Below are 19,199 nucleotides of genomic sequence, written 5' to 3'. Positions count from 1 at the left end.
CCCTCGCATCTCAAGTGGGCAGCTCAAAGCACAGTCACAGGAAGCCAGACTTATACTTCACCTCTGGTACATGAGAGAGCAGCCAGTCCTGACAGCATGACCAGTGTTTGATCCTCAGCCCCTTGAAGTCGGTACGAAGCCTTTCAAGTTGGTGCAGTTCAGTGGATCCCTTTAACTTCCTGATCCCTGTCTGCAGGAGGTGGGAGCTGGAACGTGGCTCCCGGGCTCTGGTCCATCAGCTCTGCTGTGTGCAGAGGAGAGGGCCAACACTGTCTGCTGTGTTGAGATGCGTTGAGATGCACTCTCCCCTCGAGGCAGGAGAAAGCAAGGACCGCCGGAGACAGCCCAGCAAAAACCAGCCCCGTCAGCATTCCTGGTCCTGCTGACACCGGGCTGCCAGTAACGAGGTTTGGGAAGTACTTTAAGCCAAGTGGGACAGGAGGTGCCCTTGGTTCCCTTCTTCCATCCCCAGGTGACACAGAGGGTTGTGCCACGTCCCAGCTGCACGAGGATACAGTGCCCACAGAGTGCTCACCTCTCAGTGGGAGCAGAGTCATCCCCCACTGCAGTCACCCAGAGGGGCTGTGGTGCAGCGCTGGAGCTCAGCACGGCTGGGTGTCCTCTGGGGAACACAGGAACCCAGCGGGGGCAGCGGGATGTGCCTTGTGAGAAGAACAGTGCTCTTCCTTTTATTCCATCCTTATTTGTTGCCTGACAAAAGCTGGAAGCACTCTTTTTCAGAAAGCATTCAGTTCCCATTTGCCTTTTTGGCATTAGCTGTGTATTTCCTGAGCGTAGCACTGTTTCTCACCCAAACCATTGTATTAGGTAACACAGAGATGGGCTGTGTGTGTGTGTGTGTGTGTGTGTGTGATGCTGTTTGGATGGAAGCCTTTTGTTTTTCTCTCTGCAGTGAGGCTGTGCTCTGATTGCGTGCATCCCAGGCTTTATCAGCACTGGGAAAATGTTGCTTGGGATTTAAGGTTCTCAGAGATATTCTCGTTTGGCATTCACCAAATCCAGAGGCACGTGTTGGACATGGGCATTTCACAGACTCCAGCAGCACAGCGAGAGCTACAGCCCGCTTCAGTACAAAAGGGAGAGGAGGAAAAAAACAAACATAACAAAAAGCTTTTCACACAGTGGTTGAAAAGCTCGCTATTAACAAAACACATGGCATAAAATGTGCTTCTCATTGCGTTCAGGGGGAGAAGTGAAACAAACTGCTCGAGAAATGCATTCACGAGAAAGATGAGCACCGAGAAAGCTGTCTAAATTAAACAGTCACTTGTAACATCCAGACCAACAGGCAATGCCAGCAGGAGGAGAAGAAAATGGTTTACAAGGTCTGCATCCCAATCAGAGCTGGGCACTGCAGCTCCAGATACGGAGCAGCAGCAGCAGAGGAATGCAATGGCATCCTCCCTCTGAGCACCCGGGAGGACCTGGGACTGATGGTGTCCCTTCCTGGGCAGAATGTCAGTGGAACAAAGAAGGGAAAGTTGCAGGGAGAGGATTGTGGAGAGCAGCACAGGCTTTGGTTGATAAAGGTCCTATTACACAGCGTGGCATCAACTGAGCAGAACTGGATTCCTTCCTGCTGGAAGCCCTGTTCTCCATGGGGTTGGCCACAACTCCTTGGGAATGGAAGGCCTATGGCCGTGTGGAGTAGATGGAGGGCTATAGGTCCACCTGGGCTGGCCACGTTCAGATCTCAGTCCCACATTAGCGACAAATGCAGGCAGCACCCACAGTTCTGCCTCCTCACATCCTTGCTTTGAGAAGGTGTGTGTAGCAGCAATGACGCAGGGATCAGATTTCTGCTCTGGTCTGTCCCTTGCTGTAGGGTGTGGGCAGTCAATCCTCCCCAGCCAGCTCCAAAATGACAGAAGACAAGCTCAGCAGTGAAGCAATTAGAAGCACAAGAAGTGGTTACCAGTGACACCGTGCTGCTCCCCGTGTCCTCCTGCCCTCTGGCCGCTGCCAGATGTGATCACAGAACAGGACGAGTTAGAGGTCAGCAGCTGTGGGAGAACAATCGGAGCAATTACACAAACGCATCAATCATGCTATTGGAAGGATAGTAGGTTTTGTCATCCCGGTTTCTTTTCCTCCTTCTAGCAGAAAATGGATGTGCAAGAGTGGCCAGACCGCTCCTGTCCCTTCACTGTGGGTGAGTGCGGAGTGGATGAGAGGCTGCGGATTGTGCCGGTGTCACTGTCCCTTCTGGAGATGGCTCCATGTTCAGAGTGGCTCTGATTGCAGCTGGGAGCTGGGGCAGGAAATGCAGGAGGGCTGGGAGGTCCCAGGGGCTGGTTCAGTGGTGCCTGGGCTTTGTGTGATGGATCCCCATCACCTCCAGGGGAAGACGGACACTCAGGTGCAGAATATGATTGCTTGTGCACGTGCACCAGTGAGATTTAGGTTGTGATTTTCAAGCATTTTCCCTTAACTACAAGCAAGTGCTGTTGCACATTCTCACCCCCATCTGCCTGAGCAGGAGGGAGCTGAGGAATGCAATCTGGTGCTGTGTAACAGTGAGTGCTCACAGGGCGCTGATGTCTCATTCGTGTGCCTCCAGCAGGTAACAGTGCTCAGCTGTGTGACCTCCTGGACCCAGGGATGGGAAGCACAGGGCTGCCCATGGCTCTGTGCAGTGTGGCCATGCCTGGAGCTCCAGACGTGAGCTGTGCACTATGAGCTGCACACTGTGAGCCACAGGTGCTCAGAGCAGCCATCACTCAGAGCGCCTGTGCCACCCCAAGAGTGCTGCTGGCCTGGGGCTGCCCTGGGCCCTGCCCTGTCTGCCATCTCTCCAGCTTGCTTTGTCCCCTATGTTTATCTTCCTCCTGTTGTCGGACGTGTGACGAAAGGTTTTAATTTATTCCCGGTCCTCCTCTTGGTAATTTATCCTTTGTGCTCATTGCTGTCTCGTATTATTTAATTCTGTAAAGCACTCTGGGATGCAGCGCGTATGAAAGATGCCGCACACAATAGCATTATGCTGCATTGTTGTGATTTGTAGGCCTTCTGGATTTCTAATTCCGATTGCGGCGGTGCTGGTGGTTATTTGTGTTACAGCTGCACCCGATGGCCTCGGTTGGGTTGAGCTTCCTTTCCAGCCCTGCCTCCACACAGGGCACATCCTCTTCCTCACGTTTTCCCCTCTTGCCTGCTCCCAGGTACGCCATTGACCGCAGCACAGACATGGAGAGGATCTTTGACATCGACGCCAACACAGGTGCCATTGTGACAGGAAAGGTCCTGGACCGGGAGACAGCGGGGTGGCACAACATCACCGTCCTGGCCATGGAAGCAGGTGAGCAGTGGAGCAGCCATCTGGGCTGGACCAGGGCGTGATGGCCATCTCCTGTGAGCATCTTCCCTGTGGCTGTGCCACCACAGAGCCTGCACACGCAGTAAGTGCAGGATCTGCTCACGCCTGGCTGGGAGAGGCAGGAGGGAGCTGAGCGGCCGTGAGGTTTTGTTGGTTGATCTTCCCTCCCTCTGTGTGATGCTGAGGGGACGGAGCCCGGCTTGGATGTTTCCAGCAGAAGTTCTGTTTGTCTTTTCTATTCCGGTAAAGAAAGAAAAGAACAAACCTGGGTCCTGCTGCTCAAAGGAGCTTTGAATAAACCTCCTCTCGAGGAATGAAAAGAAAATAATAGAAGCAGAGGGAAGGCTTTGAATCCCTGCGGATGCTGTGCTGTGGGTAGGAAGATGTTGGGACTGCCCTGGGCGTCCTGCTGCTCTGTAATGTTTGCTCAGGGCTTTGGTGCAGGGCCTGTGTGGGTCCACACACACATTGGTGGATCTGCCCCACGGACCCCAGGGAGCACTCAGATTCTCCGTGCGTTCCTTTTTCTGAGCCTTAAGATGGAGACAGACTTCCAAGGTACTGTGCTGGGAAGCAGAAAGGCATTGTCGTGTTCTCCAGTTTTCTGCTTCAGCTGCACAGCACCTCCCAGTTCCTGCAAACATTTGCCAAGACCTGCTCATGGGATGGAGCCTTTTCTGGGCTTCCCTGCCACACCACACAGTGCTGCTGGTCCCCCTCATTCTGAATAGGAAGATGCCATTCGGATTCAAGAAACTGCACCAGGGGTTTGGCTGAGGGCCCAGCAGTTCCTTCTGGCTGCAGAACAGTCACCGCCACAGTGGCAATGATCCACTCATTTGAGGCTTCCCCAGCGAGGGCAGTCAGTGACCCTGCAGACCCCACTGCCTCATGTCAGCGCCTCTGTGGCTCTGCTGCCCCACGGGATGCTCTGTGCCCACGGGTGGGTGAGCTCTGTGCAGCGCTGCCCCACTGCTGGGGGAGGAGGGCTGACGGTGCTCAGCATCCATAGGAAACGTGAGGTGACAAGAGTCAGAAGGGAAATATTTATACGCGGCATCTAAGATTTCAGAGCAAGTCAGTAAATGCTGCAGCTCCCCTCGGGCAGGAGCGCCTGTCAGGCTGCATCGCTTCAAAGCCGGGGAGACTCCAGCGCTTCGACTTCTCCCATCAGCGGGCTCTGACTCATCCATTTTAACTGCCCAGACATTCCTCCCCGTGACATTATCCTTAACGTTTTGTAATCATGAAATATTAATGACTGATATTGAATTTAAAGCACAATTTATGTCTGAATCCTCAGGCAGAAAGGGCAGTTGTAAAGGTAAGGCCTTCAGAGTGATTGGGGGGGGCTCAGGAGTGGGGCATTGCAGTGCTGCCCCGGGGCAGCTGGAGGCTCTGTGCTGGCAGTGTGTGCCCTGCAGCTTTGCACAGAGCCCTGGCTGCCCCGGGGCAGTGCTGCCTGGTGGGTGCTCAGCAGGGTGTGGATGTCCATCCTGGGGCTGCCCTAGGGATGCATGGCCGTTCTCTGCCATGTCTGTCTGCAACTGCAGGACTGTGTCAGCTTCATTGGAGATGCAATCCTTATAGAGCCAGGTTCACGGCTCCGGGGCTGGTGAGCAGCTGGGGTGCAGTGTCCTGAATCTTGCCTTCCCATCCCTGGCAGCACTGCCCTGCAGGGGTTTAACAAGCAGCAGCTGCTGGGAACGTGCCAGCTGGCAGCGCGTGCTCCTGCGGCCAGGTTGGCTGCTTAGCTTCGCACAAGACATAGGAGCAGGTGCTCATGCAACAGAGACCACATCCAGGGGGGGGATGCCCCACCTGTAGATAACTTGAGAGACTGTGTTGGCATCTGGGGAGAGTAAGAAAAGCAGAAGAGGGCTCCTGGTGTGCCCGTGCTGGCTGCTGCTGAGCGCAGTATTTGGCCTTGCAGCAGTGCAGCCAGCGGGAAACATGGGAACCATTCAGCAAATCTGGGCTGGGACCAGGCCAAGCTCTCCCAGAGATAAATCTTCATCTCACTCACAAGCTGTTTACCTTCCTTGGGCTAATATTAGCGATTCTCTTCCTGTTTTCCTCTTTGCTCATGTAAAATGATGAGGCCTTGACTGCTGTGTCCACTGCTGGTAATTGAGATGATAAATCTTCCTGCTGGAGACTGGCTTTAATCAGAGCATTGTGTTTGGATGCGATTTAATGACTCTCATGCTGCTGAGTCTGGGCAGGGCTCAAGAGAGGTGAGAGCCATTTGTATGTTACTTGGCTGCTCTACTGCTTCCACTTTGCTTCCCTGGAGCTGCGTTGTCGGCCCCAGCCGCTGGTGTTGGCAGTGTCTGAGGAGCTGTGCCCTGGCCAAGCCCCTGCGGTGTCCCTGCCGTCCGTGCTCCGCTCTGCGGTCCGCAGCTCTGCTGACATCTGTAGAGCTGCCCTGTGCTTCACAGTTGGAAAGCAGTGGTCCTTTCCAGTCTGTATTTTATTCTCCCAATTTGCTGAGATAGTGAGGATTAAAATTCCAGCCCTGGCACTTCTGGCTTTCCACTGTTGATAACATTCTGAATTCAGTATTGTACCAATTTGGTCTTGATGTAGAAGATTGCTATGCCCAGTGCAGAGGCCCCAAGGAGTGCTGCAGCCACAACACAGCCTGTGGCCCAGGGGGCTTTACCTCGAGCTGGACTTTGGGCTCCAGGATCCCTGCAGAGCCGCTCTGTCTGTGGAGAAGCCACGCAGCAGAGCAGTGCAAATGGTACAGCTGCTTCAGCACAGCTGAGTTTGGGGCTGCACAACAGAGGTTTGGTTGTGAAAGTGCAAAGTGCTTTATCCTGAGTTTGCATGAGGGTCTGGAGAGGCACCAGCTAGATCCCAGCACAGCGTAACCACCGCTTCCCCCCTTCCCTGCTGCAGGGGGGGGGATGGTCGAGCATGTCTGCAGCCTCTTCCCATCGCTGCCAGCTTCAGCCACACAGCTCCCAGTGCTTATGGGGTAGCGGGCATCCCCCTGGCAGCAACCTGGGAGCCTCTGTCTAGGGCAAAGCCTGGGCAAAACCTTGCACGGTTACTTTCATGGCTAACTGAATTAAAGAAGCCACTTGGGACTGCAGGTTCAGCCCAGGTTGGCCCTAGCCCTGGTGCCACCCTGCAGTGGGAGCCCACGGATGAGCACCAGCCCAGGGAGTGCTCCCACAGCAGCGTGGGGAGCGGAGCTGCATGGCACAGCTCAGGCTGCAGTGTTTCTCGTACCATCAGGCCCAGGTTGGCAGAGGCAGCTGCCAGCCCTCTGCCTGCCGCGTTCCCAGCGTCTCCCCTGTGCTCCATGTGTTTTCCATGTCTCTTTCCTCAGTCTTTTCAGATTAATAGCATTCCAACTCCTGGAGGAAATGCAGAGACCCGACATGTTTAATTTTAATTTAGGGAACCGTTTAGGTAGCAGCCTGGTTTTCTCGCTGCTGTCAATCAGGTTTTCTCAAGGCTGACATCAATTAGTTTAAAAATATTGAATGTAATTTTGCCTGACACAACATATTGCAGCCACTGCAAAATATAATTTATTTTAGAAGAAGAAATAATTAAACTAATTTGCATGTCAGTCAGCTGAGCTGGGAGAGACACTGCAACAGAAAATGACTTTTTTCCTCCACGGTCGCGCTCGGTCCCTCTGCGGCACACGGTGCTCCGTTGTGCTCTGCCTGGTGGTGGTGAATAGGAGTGTTCACGTGAGGGGTGGGAGTGTTTCTGTGCACGTGGAGGTGCTGCACGGCCGTGCTTTGGGGCTGCAGCAGTGATGCTGGCAGTACCCAGCGTGCTGTGTGTGCTTTCCTTGGCCGTCATAAATCCAGTTAACTCTCCACGAGTCACAGGAAGCGTGTTTCAAAGATGGTTTGGAGATGTTTTTATCAAACACGTCCAAATATTTTTTGTATTTTACGCCCATAAATTCAGGTGCTGGCTGAGAGGAAGGGGGAGGTTTGTAAGGAAAGCATCTGAGGACCCTTCACATAGATCATGGTGCCGCTGGAATAAAGAGGAGCGGGTTGCACTGCTGAACTCGATGCTCGTGGAGGTGGCAGCATCAAAGGGGTCTGGGAGTTTGTGGCAGCATTGGGATCAGCTCCTGCACTGGGGGAATGTGGCAGGGGAGGGGAAGAGGGGGACCTGGGCTGCTCCTGCTGTGCTCTGCCTCCTCCCTTCTGCTTCTGCTTCTTTTCCTCCCGCTCTCAGCAGGGCAGTGCTGGATTGCTTTGGTGCCATGGTGCAAGGAAGGGTCTCCATCTCCCTGCAGCGAGCTGGGGATGGTGTCCCCCTCTCTTTGCAGTGACAGCAGTGCTGTCACCCCTCTCTTTGCAGGAGCTGAACCGATTTCCCCCCAGCTCCTCTGCAGCCCCAGTGGGTACTGAGTGCTGCCCTCGGTTCCCTGCTCTCTCCCACCCCACTGCCTCCTGCTGTCTCTCCCCCTGGAAGTGATGGCAGTTTGTTTCATTGCACCAACATGCTTTTCAAAATAACACGGCGTTCCAGGCTTTTAGTCACGACTTCTGCCTCCCTCCCCCGAAAGCAACCATCTAATCACCAGAGCAGCTGCTCTGGGTGAGAGGGAGTGATAATGCACAAGTGAGGTGAAGGCAGCTCCGGGAGGGGGCTCAGATTCCTGGCTAATTATGGAGTAGTGCTAAATCTCCCCTCCTTTGGGTCCTCCTCTACTGATACATGGGGACAGCATTAATTTTGTAGACAAACAGACAGCAGAGCTCCTGCCCATGACGGGAGAGGTGCTGGGTCTGTCTGAGCTGTAACCTCTGGGTGAAACAAAGGAGATGGAGAATGAGGGATTCCTCATTCCTGGAAGCATGTGAGGAGCTTCAGGAAACGTCATGCCCTCCAGAGTGATTTACTGATAGAGAGGATACCCCTGGGTACATGCTGTGAGCAGAGCTGTGCGTGTGGCTCCAGGCTCTGTGTGCCCCCAGAGCAGCAGCTGTGGTACCAATGGCTCTGACCTGACCATGGGACCTTGCTCCCAGCCGGGCAGAATGGTCTAACAGCTGTGTGCTGGGAGTCCTGGGCACACAGCCCAGCTGTTGGGCGCATTTACTGGGAAACACAGACAGTGAGGCCAAGTGGTGCTCTGCAGGAGCAGCCAGCCCACAGAGGTGGTCACCGGACACGACCTCGGCGCTGGCAGCAGCTGCACAGCCCACCATGGCCACAGGCAGATGGGATGGGGAGGGCTCGCTCCCTGCCAGCAGCACATGGCACTTCCCACTGCAGCTTTGGTTCTCCTTTGTTTCAGATAATCATTCACAGGTGTCGAGAGCCTCTCTGCGCATCCGCATCCTGGATGTGAACGACAACCCACCCGAGCTCGCCACCCCCTATGAGGCTGCAGTGTGTGAGGACGCCAAGCCAGGCCAGGTAGTGAGCAGCCCCCAGCCCTCCCCCCAGAGCTCTGCCAGCTCTGTGCCACCAGCAGTGCATGCAGAGCAGGGGCTGATCCCCATGGTGCTCCCACTGGTTCATGCCCTCAAACAGGACCCCAGTGGGGCTGCAGGGCAGCTCCGGTGCTCACCTCTGCTCTCTCCCTACAGCTGATCCAGACTATCAGTGTTGTGGACCGTGATGAGCCTCAGGGTGGTCATCGTTTCTACTTCACCCTGGCACCTGAAGCCACCAACAACCACCACTTTTCTCTGCTGGATGTTAAGGGTAAGCCTTTGCTGGCGGGTGCGAGGGGCTGGGGCTGTGCAGCTCAGGAGCCCATAGACACCCCCAAAGTTTCTGATTCTGGGATGGGCCAGTTGAGCGTTTGCATTTCCTCATTAAGTGGCTCCACCAGATTCCTCCTTTGCTGCAGAGTGCTGTCTGCTCAGTGTTTTCAAGGCTCGTGGTCCCTTCTTTGATATAAAATCTCCAACCTGCCTGCAGGCAAGGAGATGACGTGGGCTTACAGATGAACGCGTGCCTGTTCGCAGCATTACCACTTATTCCTCTGCAAAGTATGCCCTGGAGCATGGGCCGGCCCCAGGCTGCCATGCAGGTGGGCAGCACCCACAGGAGCAGCCTGGGGATGCTAGAGGGGGGGGGAGCAGTCAGGCTGTGTTCATGTGGACAGTGGCAGTCCTGGAAGACATTTATCAGGCTGCTTCCTGCCTTTAGTGAGTGTTCTTGATGAGTTTAGGAGCTGATTTCAGGTAGGGACAGCAATGCCCCTTGCAGCTATTGGGGTCTTCCGCAGACAGACCTGTGTGTGTTGGCCACAGGGATCAGCCCACGTGGAGCCAGCAGACTGTGCTGAAGGGCTCTCTCCTTGTTTGGCATTGTGTGGGTTGTTAAAAAGAACTTGCAGCAAAACTTCAAATGTAATTGTAGAAGAGCTGATACCATTCTGTGCCCTGAAAAGCACAGCTGTCTCTGACCCACATCCCCCACTGCACTCATGGGGCAGCTGGTCACCAGACTTTTGCTTCTTAGTGTGTAAGCAAGCTTTAATCCTCCACAAGATCTTGCCCCACGCCCAGGGATTAATTTCCTTCCCTGACCTCAGGAAAACATGTGGGAGCTCAGTTTCATGCCGGGTCCATCCCTACCTGCACCCTAACACCAGCTCCAGGGCAGCAGTGCCTGCTCTGAGCCAGGATGTGCTGGACCCGGGCTGGGGTCCTGCTGGGTTCACTGCTGGGGGGTGGCTCAGTGTGGGGGCTGCTCCACTGCCAGCAGCACTGGGGTCAGCTCTGCTCGTGCAGTGGGGCTCATGGGCGGGGAGCTGGGAGGTGGTGCTGCAGGAGGGCCCAGGATGTGCCCCCCCCTCCCCCCAAGAGCTGCTGCTCTTGTGAGTGGGACGACACGCTCATCACGCGGGGTAATCCTCCGTGCTAAACGATCCCACAAACCTGCATGTGGTGCAACACTGCATAAAATGAGTAAAAGCTGGCGTCACCTCCCGCCTTCTGCTCTCGGTAAACAAATGCTGTTGCTGCAGGGTTATTCCCAGGGTGTTTGGAGACCCTCCCAGTTGCCAAGCGGTGCTTTCTGCCACAGCAGGAGGCGGTGGCTGCCTGTGCAGATGGAGGCATTCCTCACCTCTGCTGTGTGTGTGCTCTGCTGTCATCTCCCTTCGGTTTCCCCCTGCCCCGGCTCCTCCGATCCATAGTGAGCCCTGGTCACGCCCCTCCTCTCCCTGGTTCCCCCCACTGCACTCGTCGTTGCCCCCCGCCCTTGCTTCACCCCTCTTTCACTTATCTCTCCTCCTCCATATAAATATCAGTGGTGACAAACTGCTACCACCAGCCCATCTGTTTCTTTGTACAAATTTGTAGCCAGTTTTGAAACGTGATTTATAAATATTGCTTTTGCAGCCAAGGAGTGACACTGATGGATGTCAGCACAGATGGATCCTCTAAGCTCTTGCTTAAATCCTTCTCATGTTTTTTACTTTGCACCTACTTCCCTCGGCTCCCACCAGGCAGCAGAAAGCCATCTCGGGAGGGTGGTGTCCTCAGGGACCAGCATCCTCTTGGGAACACTCTTTTTGCAGTCTATCAGCCCTTGCAAAGTGCCCGCAGTTACTGCCTGCAGCCCCACTCATCAGTGCCCAGCAGCACGCCTTCCTGCCTGCACTGCCAAGAGCTGCCTTGGTGCCAGGTCAGAGATGTAAGAGCGAGAGGTGACCCTGCAGGACGTCCTGCATTAGCTGAATTACCGCTGGAGCTGTGGGCAGGAGTCAGGCTTTTAGAAACAAAGCTGTTTCCTACTGGCATCTCTCTTTCTCTGCTCTTGATCTGTCCAAGTGAGTGCTTGAGCACTTGGTAATTTGTCAGATGTGAATAAAAAGTCGTTTGTGATAACTGCAAACCCAGTGTGGAATACAGATGCTAGCAAATTATGTGTCCAGAGGAGGAGACAGTGCTGGGAAAGCTGACCTTGCCCGGGTCCAACCAATGCCTTTCCAAAGGCATTCACCATCCTGCAACTCCTAACTCACCTTTTGGTGGCCCTAGAAAATTGATTAGAAAAGGATCAAAGGCAATTAAAGCCTGAAATCATGTTCTCCAAGAAATGCTAATTGTGTTGGAAGGGACAGTAGAGAGCATCTAAGCCCAGCAACCTGGAAGGGTGGTAGATAATATGGAGCGACACATGGAGCTATTGACTCTGGAGCTCAAGGGCTAGACAAGCAGATGTCAGAACTCTCTGCAGGTCTCATTAAGAGCATGTAATGGCTGATAGAAGATCTTTGCAATCAAAAGCAGAATGTTAGGATTTGGGGATTGCCTCAGGATAGACAAAGCCTCCTCCAGCCCTGCAGGGATGCCGCTCTCAGCTTTAGCAGCGCAGACACTGATCAGATTTGGGGTGAAAAAGAGCATCGAACCTCTGGGAGAGCTGAGCCAAAGGCAAGGGGGCAGCAGTGGTACTGTGGCCTGGCATTCAGAGAACTGGGGAACAGAAACAGGCAGAGGGGAAGAAGGGATCCTTCTCACAGAAGCTGCACCCTCTGGGGCTGGAGGGGGTCCCCACAGGGGTTCTGCATCCCCTGGGCATGGGGGCTGCAGAGCAGAGGCAGAGAAGGGGAAGGTGGGCACCTGCTGCAGCCAGGGACACAGGAGAGGGCACAGATAGCAGAACCCAGGCCAGGGGTGGTCGCTGTCTTCTGCTGTGCTGGTGCTGATCAAGATTGAGTTATGATAAGGATTTATTAGCTCTGCCTTTGAAGCTGCCAAGAGCCTCTTTGGAGAGGGAGTCAGAAGGACATAATTATTTCATTATTCCTAGTTGTGTTATGCCCCCACCAGTGTATATTGCATTCTTAAGTGCTCCTCTCTCAGTGCACTGACTGTCCCTGTGCTCTGCTCATGGTTGTTTCTGCCTTTTGTGACTGCTCCTCCAGTGATGCCAAGTGGCGTGGAGTAAAGTCTCTGTGTGCTCCTGGAGCTCTGCACTGCCTTTGTCCTATCAGCAACTGGGAGGGTTGTGCAAGGAACAGGGATGCAGAAGGTGCTGGGGAGGGGCACACGAGTGGCAGCAGCTGGAGGAGTTGGATCCAGGCACTGCTGAGGCCTGATGGGGTTGTGGCCATGGTGAGCAGCATCCCCAGTGTGAGCATGGCATTTCAGTGGCTCTTCCTCCAGTAGGACATGCTCCCATCCCCCTATTAGGGAGGAAAAATGTTGCTTTGTGATGACTGAAATAGTTCTGTGCTTGTGATTTTTGTCTCTTCCATGCACCATTTTGAGTTGCACAGCCCCTTCCTGAGCAGAGGTTTCTCACACAAAGCTGGCTGCTCTGCTGCTTTATTTTTACTTTGTGGGTTCAGCAATGAAAATATTTCTCCCTCCCGCACTGGGCGGTGCAGAGCTCAGTGGTGCAGAGCTGTCAGAGTGAGCTGAGGGTGGCAGCTGCCTCTGCAACTTGCATGTCTATTTCCCCTTCATTTCCACAGACCATTTGTAAGGATGCAGTATGCAGTGCTGCGTGGCAGGCCCTGCTCTCAGCAGGCTGCAAATGAAGGGGATTCCCTGGCCCTCTGCTGTGGGATTTGGAGCTGCATTGCGGGGCTGATCCCTCAGTCCCATGGGATGGACATGGAGCAGGGGACTGCTGGGCCAGATCTGGCCACTGTCTGGGAGTGCTGCCTTGTCCACGCTGCCATGACCGCATCTCCACTGTCTCCATGTGCCCAGTGCTTGTGATCAGCATGGGCAGCTGGGAGCTGGTCCTGGCCTCTCGCTGAGATAGCACCATTAATGTTATTTATATCTCCCCGCTACGCTGCAGCAAGCTGAGGGAGCGGCACCGAATGAGATCGTGTTACCTTTGTGCAAACGATTAGCATAACAATTCAATTTTTCCCAGCTTAGCCTTGGTAGGGAATAGGAATCTGCTCTGCTCCTCCCTCCCACTCACTTCTGCACTGGGCTGTGCTGTGCCTGGAGTCACAGCCATGCTGGCAGTGTCCTGCAGCCCGAGGACAAAGACGTCGGGCTGCCTGAGGGCACAGAAGGGCCACACTCCTCTGCAGGCAGTCCCCTGCCCTGTGCAGGCTGCCCACACTGCAGCACTTGGATCCTGTCTGCTTTGGGAAGCGTGAGCCAGAACTGCGTGCTGCAGCCCTGCAATATCTGAGTGCAATATCGCCTTATTGCTGCCTTGTGATGTGGGCTCTGGGGTGGTTGCCTTCCTGAAGCGTGCTGTTGTGAGCAGGGATGAATGAGGTTACCTGGAAAATTCAGTTGGTGGATGAAAGGAACTACATCCAAAGGAAGAATACTTCTAGCAAAAACCGCAGCACAGCTCTGCACGGAGGAACAAGGTTTGATGTTGAATCCTGGCTGTGTGCCATTCAGTGCAGTTCTGAATATTGGTTGGTGTGGTCCTCTGCCCAGTGTCCACGCCTCTCCCCAGCTGGAAGCTCTTCAGGGCAGAGCCTGCACTCTCACATGAACTGGAAGATGATGCCTCCTTTATGCCTAGATCCCAGCCATCCCCAGCAACACAGCCATGGCAGCTGAGCTCCGTGCTCTGCTCCGCCCTGGCCACAGCATGCTGCCCTGGGACCTGCCCTCATCCTGCCCACCCCATTGCCCTACGTGTGGCTCCTGTCCCTCCATGCCCTGGTGCTCCTGGGCTGCACCGATCCATACAGCAATTTCCGTGGTGGCAGGAGGCCCGAGAGCCACGATTAAAATAGATGTCTTTTCCGATCGAATTGCTGATTGATACGGAAAGGGGCCAGTCCAACATAAATCAGGAGCAATGAGGAGAGAGGCTGCAGACAGCAGCACCTTGCTGCGAGCAGGCCAGTCTACGTTTTATTAGATAAAGTCTGCAGATGGTCAGCAGCACCTTCTGACATCTGGCTGCAATTGTTCAGTCCTTTGCTGTCCGCCTGGCCAGCCCTGACCAGCACATGTGAGCAGGGCTGATCCCAGGCCCTTTTCCTATCCTCCGTGCTCTGGGTTGTGCACGGCTGCTCCGGCTCATCTGTGACCCTGGGGCACTGGTGTGTCCCACACAGTGGAATTGTTATGGCACCGAGTGGTGCTGCTGAGCTTCTGAAGCAGCAGGGTTTGAGCAGATGGGGCTGCTGGCTCCAAGGAGCTCAGCCTGCTCCTGCAGAAGTTACGAAGGACTCAGGGGTGCTGGGCACTGTCTGATCCTGGGCTCTTCCCCTGTGGCTCTTGGGTTTGGGGGCAATAAGGGGTGCATAGCCTCTGCTTGGCCAAACTGTGAGTGCTGGAGATGGTGCCCAGACAATAATGTCCGCTCCTGTCTGCACCCAGAGGGTTCATCCCAAGAGCAGAGGATCTCGTGCTGGCCCTGCTGGTTCTTCAGTGGGAATGACTTCGCTGTGGGTTTACTTCTTCCCTGCAGACAACACAGCTGCGGTGCACACGCAGAGAGTGGGCTTCAATCGCCAGGAGCAGGACGTGTACCTGCTGCCCATTTTGGTGGTGGACAGCGGCCCCCCAGCCCTCAGCAGCACGGGAACCCTGACCATCCGTGTGTGTGGCTGTGACAGCACCGGGGCCATCCAGTCCTGCAACAGCACCGCCTATGCCATGTCAGCAACGCTGAGCCCCGGCGCCCTCATCGCACTGCTGGTGTGCGTCCTCATCCTGATCGGTGAGTGCTGCCCTGCCCCTGGCCACCAGGATGCTGTAACAGTGCTGGCACTGCGTGTGCTGGAGCACCAGGGCACAGCGTGGAGAGGCAGAGAAGTGTGGGTTTGTTTGTGCTTGGGAGGGTGATGGGGCTGGAGAGATAATGCTGCAGTGCCCTCAGGTTCAGCACAGGGGGGATGGAAAGCTGAGAGCTCTTCAGCACCAGGGCTGGCCTGCAGCTGGCTGCTGAGGGCTGCCAGGGCTCGGGGAAGTCCCCCCTCCTTGGCACTGTGCTGTTCCCCTTCTCCTGTCACGTCTCCATTTAGAAAACCCTTTCCCATAGTGTGTGCTTTACACTGGTTTCATTTTCTAATGCAGTGCAAACAAATTTCTGCCTAATTGCCCAAAAGAATAAAGTGCACATCGGTGCTAAAAAGGTGATGGGCTGAATGGATGATGATCCAGGACACATCTGTGGCTCGCTGCTCAGGCTCTGTGCCATCTGCTCCACAATTGCCCTCACAACATTTGGCTGCCTCTGTGATTCATGCACCCCGCCCCCCCCCCCCCCCCCCCTTTCCAATGCATCTTCCCCAGCCTCCATCCGTTTTTCTATCCAGACGTGTGCTCATCCATTCATCCCTCCCATCTCAGTGGCTGTGCTGCATGGAAAAGGGATTTCCCCATCTGCACTGAGCTGGGGCCAACCTCTCTCACAGGTGGTGATGTGGCACGACTGTCTCTCTCCTGGTGGGATCTGCTGGGGCTGTGCTCTGTGCTGTGCTCAGTTCTGTGCTGCCTGTGCACCCTGTGTCAGAGGGGTTCTGCCTTTGTGCCCCGGTGTGATGTGAGCGTGCAGCTGCAGCAGCACATCGCCTGCTCTGACCATCTCTCCACTTCCTCCCCCAGTGCTGGTGCTTCTGATCCTCACGCTGAAGCGACACCACAAGAGCCACCTGACGTCCGAGGATGACGAGGACATGAGGGACAATGTCATCAAATACAACGACGAAGGAGGGGGCGAGCAGGACACGGAGGCTTACGACATGTCCGCCCTGCGCAGCCTCTACGATTTCAGCGAGATCAAAGGCGGGGACGGGGGCGGGGGGCCGGGAGAGGGGGGAAACCCGGCCTCTGAGCGCCATGCCCTCCCGCAGTGGGTGCAGAGCCCGGACCTGGACTTCTCCGTGTTCAGAGACTACATCTGCAGGAAGGTGGAGCAGGCGGACGAGGACCTCTCCGTGCCGCCCTATGACTCGTTCCAGACCTACGCCTTCGAGGGCTCCGACTCGCCGGTTCCCTCGCTCAGCTCCATCAACACGTGGTCCAGCGGCTCGGAGCAGGACTTCTCCTACCTGGGGGGCTGGGGGCCGCGGTTCCGGCAGCTGGCCGCGCTCTACGCCGGGCGCCGAGGCGAGGAGGACGGCGAGGAGTCCTAACGGCACGGCCGGACCCACGGGGGCAGTGGGTCTGGAGGCTGCGGCGGTGCCGGAGGGGCTGTGCCGTGGGGCGGGGGGTCGGCGTGGGTGCTCCTTCGCGGAGCTCCCGATCGGGGCCACGAAGACCGCGTCGGGTGCCCGCGGGAGCGCTGCCACCGTCATAATCTCCTTAATGCTGATCTCCGTTAAAGCACTGCACATTAATTTAAGAAAGGGAAAAAAAAAATCTAATTCGAGAGCGTTTGGAGGGGGGTTGCCCCCCACAAATTGTCATTTAAATAGATCTGCTCAGTGAGCCCCATTCAGGAGGAGAAGAGCAAACCGGGAGCCTTTTGTTGTTTAAATTGTTTTTGTCACTTGAGTCTCAGAGCATTTGGAGCGCTTTGATTCCGTTAAGAGCTTTCTTTGCAGAGGGAAACAAGCTTTTAATTCTGTTCTGCTTTTTTTTCCGCTTACGTTTGCTCACTTTTTGGAGTCCTCTCTGCGCGCAGGGGATGCTCACGCTGCGGCTCCACGGGCACATCCTGCACAGAGCGACTGCTGCTCGGGAGCTCTCTCCAAAGCACGCCTCTCTGCTGAGCTACAATTGCTTCTCCTCTCAGCTCTTAGACCTTTCCTGTGGTTGTCTGAATGGCGGTGACTGGACGGGTCTCTCTGCCTTCGTGCACTGCAGGCAGTGGCTGCAACATCGCGGTGTGCTCCACGGCCCCGGTGGCAGATGGGGCAGCAGGGACATGGTGCTGTCCCAGCCCCGGTGCGCTGCAAGCCACCCTCCTGAGCCCCTGCAACACCCTCTGGTTCTGAAAGGTGCGTCGGGAGGAGGCAGGAGGGATGAGCCGTTGCTCCTCAGCTGCAGATGATGCTGGAGGAAAGTGCAATCTGTGGCTCCTTATCTGTTCATGCTGAAAACAATCAATGATATAATAGATAGGTAACTGATAAGGTCTCCCACGGTCTGACACATCCTGGGCTTGTCATTGGGTTTGTCCTTTTAGTTTAGCCACAGACAGTGTTTTCTATCCTTGGAGAGGGTTTAAACGTAAATGTGGATGTGTGTTTGTTTTATGCTGTTTTGCTTCCCGGCCGCTGGTGTCAGCCCTCTGGCCTCAGCGTGACTCCCAGCAGTGGAGAGGTGCGGGGTGCCCCTTCCCCACAGCCCCAGTCTGCACTGCTCCTCCTGCTCAGCTTCCTGCAGGGCTGGGAGCTGCTCACTGCTCAGGGTCCTCCGGTCCCTGCGAAGGAGGCTGCGGGCACCCGCACACGGCGTGCCACTGGTTCACTGTGACGATGCTGGAGAGGCAGCAGGGCTGATGGGAGGTGATGCCCTGATCCCGGAGCAGGAGAATGGAGAAAGCCCTCTTTTTCCTCAGGAATGTGTACGTGTTTTCCTTCTGGGCTAAAGAGCTGTGTCCAAGCCTCTCCGGAGCCGGCCTTTCCTTTAGCAAAAGTGTTGTGCAATAGTAGGGCTCTGTCTGTAGGAGATGGGGTCTGACAGGGTACGTGTTTAGCCACCTTCCCCCTGGATTTTCCCCCATCCCCAACCAGCCTGTCCTCCCACACGCATGCACGCACGCTTGCGTCTTCATTTCCATCCCCCATGTAAATACACAGGAAGAGCAGGGCAAAGCAAAGCTCTGCACCACCCGCACTCGGCCCTCCCGTGCTCACAGGAAGAGCTGTAGCTGCCACAGTTCTCTATCCAAACTCAATTAGGAGGTTGATTTTCTCACCCTTGTTATTTTTTTTTTTTCAAGGTCTTTCACGGACCTGGAAATAAATTATTTCCTTGTCGTCTAGCCTGAGTCTTATTTCCTTCTTTGCCTGGTTCTGTTTCCTGGTACTGAGCTTCCAGCGTGGTCCCTGAGTATGTGCCCAGAGGGCATGGAGCAGGCTCTGCTTATCCACCTCTTCCTGTTTTTCAAAGAAAAGTTTATCAGAAACAGCACCTTCACGAGAAAGGTCCAATTTTTTCCAGCCGAACTTGGAAGGAAATGGTGAAAAACCAAAATGCACTTGTCTTTCCCCATCTTTTGGAGAGGAGAATGCTGCCCTGCTCCCACCAGGACCCACCCAGCAGAAAACCTGAAAGAGCATCCTCACGGTCGTCCTTCCTCAGCCAGAGGCATTGCGGAGAGCACCAACCCTTAGTGCGGCTGTGCCGGTGCCCCGGAGCTGTCCAAGCACGGCTGCAGATCGCGTCCCTCCCGTCCTCACTCGCACCGGGCATTGATTGCTAGAAGGTTCTGTGACCGTGATCCATATTCATGGGTATTGCTGCAGCATTCCGTTATCAGCTGCAGCAAAAAAAAAAAAAGAAAAGAAAAAAAAATTCTCCTTCAAACCCAGTTTTAATACTGAAGTGATGTAAATAAATGACACTCTATCCTGACCGCAGACAAAACAATTGCTGGTGGTTTTCTTGATGGCAAGAGACTGGGAAATGAGCAGTGTGCCATTGGCCAACGGTGTGAGCCCAGGGTGCTGCCAGGCTCTGGGTGCAGGGGGATGCACAGCCCAGTGGTGGAATCAATGCAGGTCAGTAGATAACGTGGGGAGGATTTGAACCTCTCCATAAAGCAACAGTCCTGCTTGCATCTTGCAGCCTTGCTCAGGAAGAGATACTGATCCCCGAGGTCTTGAAGCATTCCATACCCATTGCTATCCCTGTGCACCTGCTCCCATCCTGCACCCTCGAGCCTTCACTTCATGGCAAGCAAGAGTCATTGGTGACCTTTGATGGCAGCAGTCAGTGAGATGCTGTACCAGGAGGGAGCACGGGGGCTCGGCCAGGCGAGGTGTGCTGCCCACTCCTCCTGTACAGCTGTTTCT

The 19,199-nt window shown here is 55.1% G+C and overlaps 1 protein-coding gene across 1 annotated transcript in view; it reads left to right on the top strand.

The window, feature by feature from the left end:
• CDH22 (cadherin 22) overlaps window positions 1-18,433 on the top strand; it is a 56,412-nt gene extending 37,979 nt beyond the window's left edge. Inside the window, exons 8-12 of the mRNA XM_065754642.1 lie at window positions 3,183-3,319; window positions 8,625-8,746; window positions 8,920-9,037; window positions 14,702-14,953; window positions 15,841-18,433. Of these exons, the coding sequence (XP_065610714.1) occupies window positions 3,183-3,319; window positions 8,625-8,746; window positions 8,920-9,037; window positions 14,702-14,953; window positions 15,841-16,370 (1,159 nt within the window). The 3' untranslated portion in view covers window positions 16,371-18,433. The remainder of the gene's footprint in view (window positions 1-3,182; window positions 3,320-8,624; window positions 8,747-8,919; window positions 9,038-14,701; window positions 14,954-15,840) is intronic.
• The last annotated feature ends 766 nt before the right edge of the window (window positions 18,434-19,199 follow it).

The sequence above is a fragment of the Cyrtonyx montezumae genome, unplaced genomic scaffold (genome assembly GCF_038088225.1).
Source record: "Cyrtonyx montezumae isolate F1298 unplaced genomic scaffold, pur_monq_1.0 scaffold_9, whole genome shotgun sequence".
NCBI lineage: Eukaryota > Metazoa > Chordata > Aves > Galliformes > Odontophoridae > Cyrtonyx > Cyrtonyx montezumae.
This window is presented reverse-complemented; position numbering and strand designations above follow the sequence as displayed.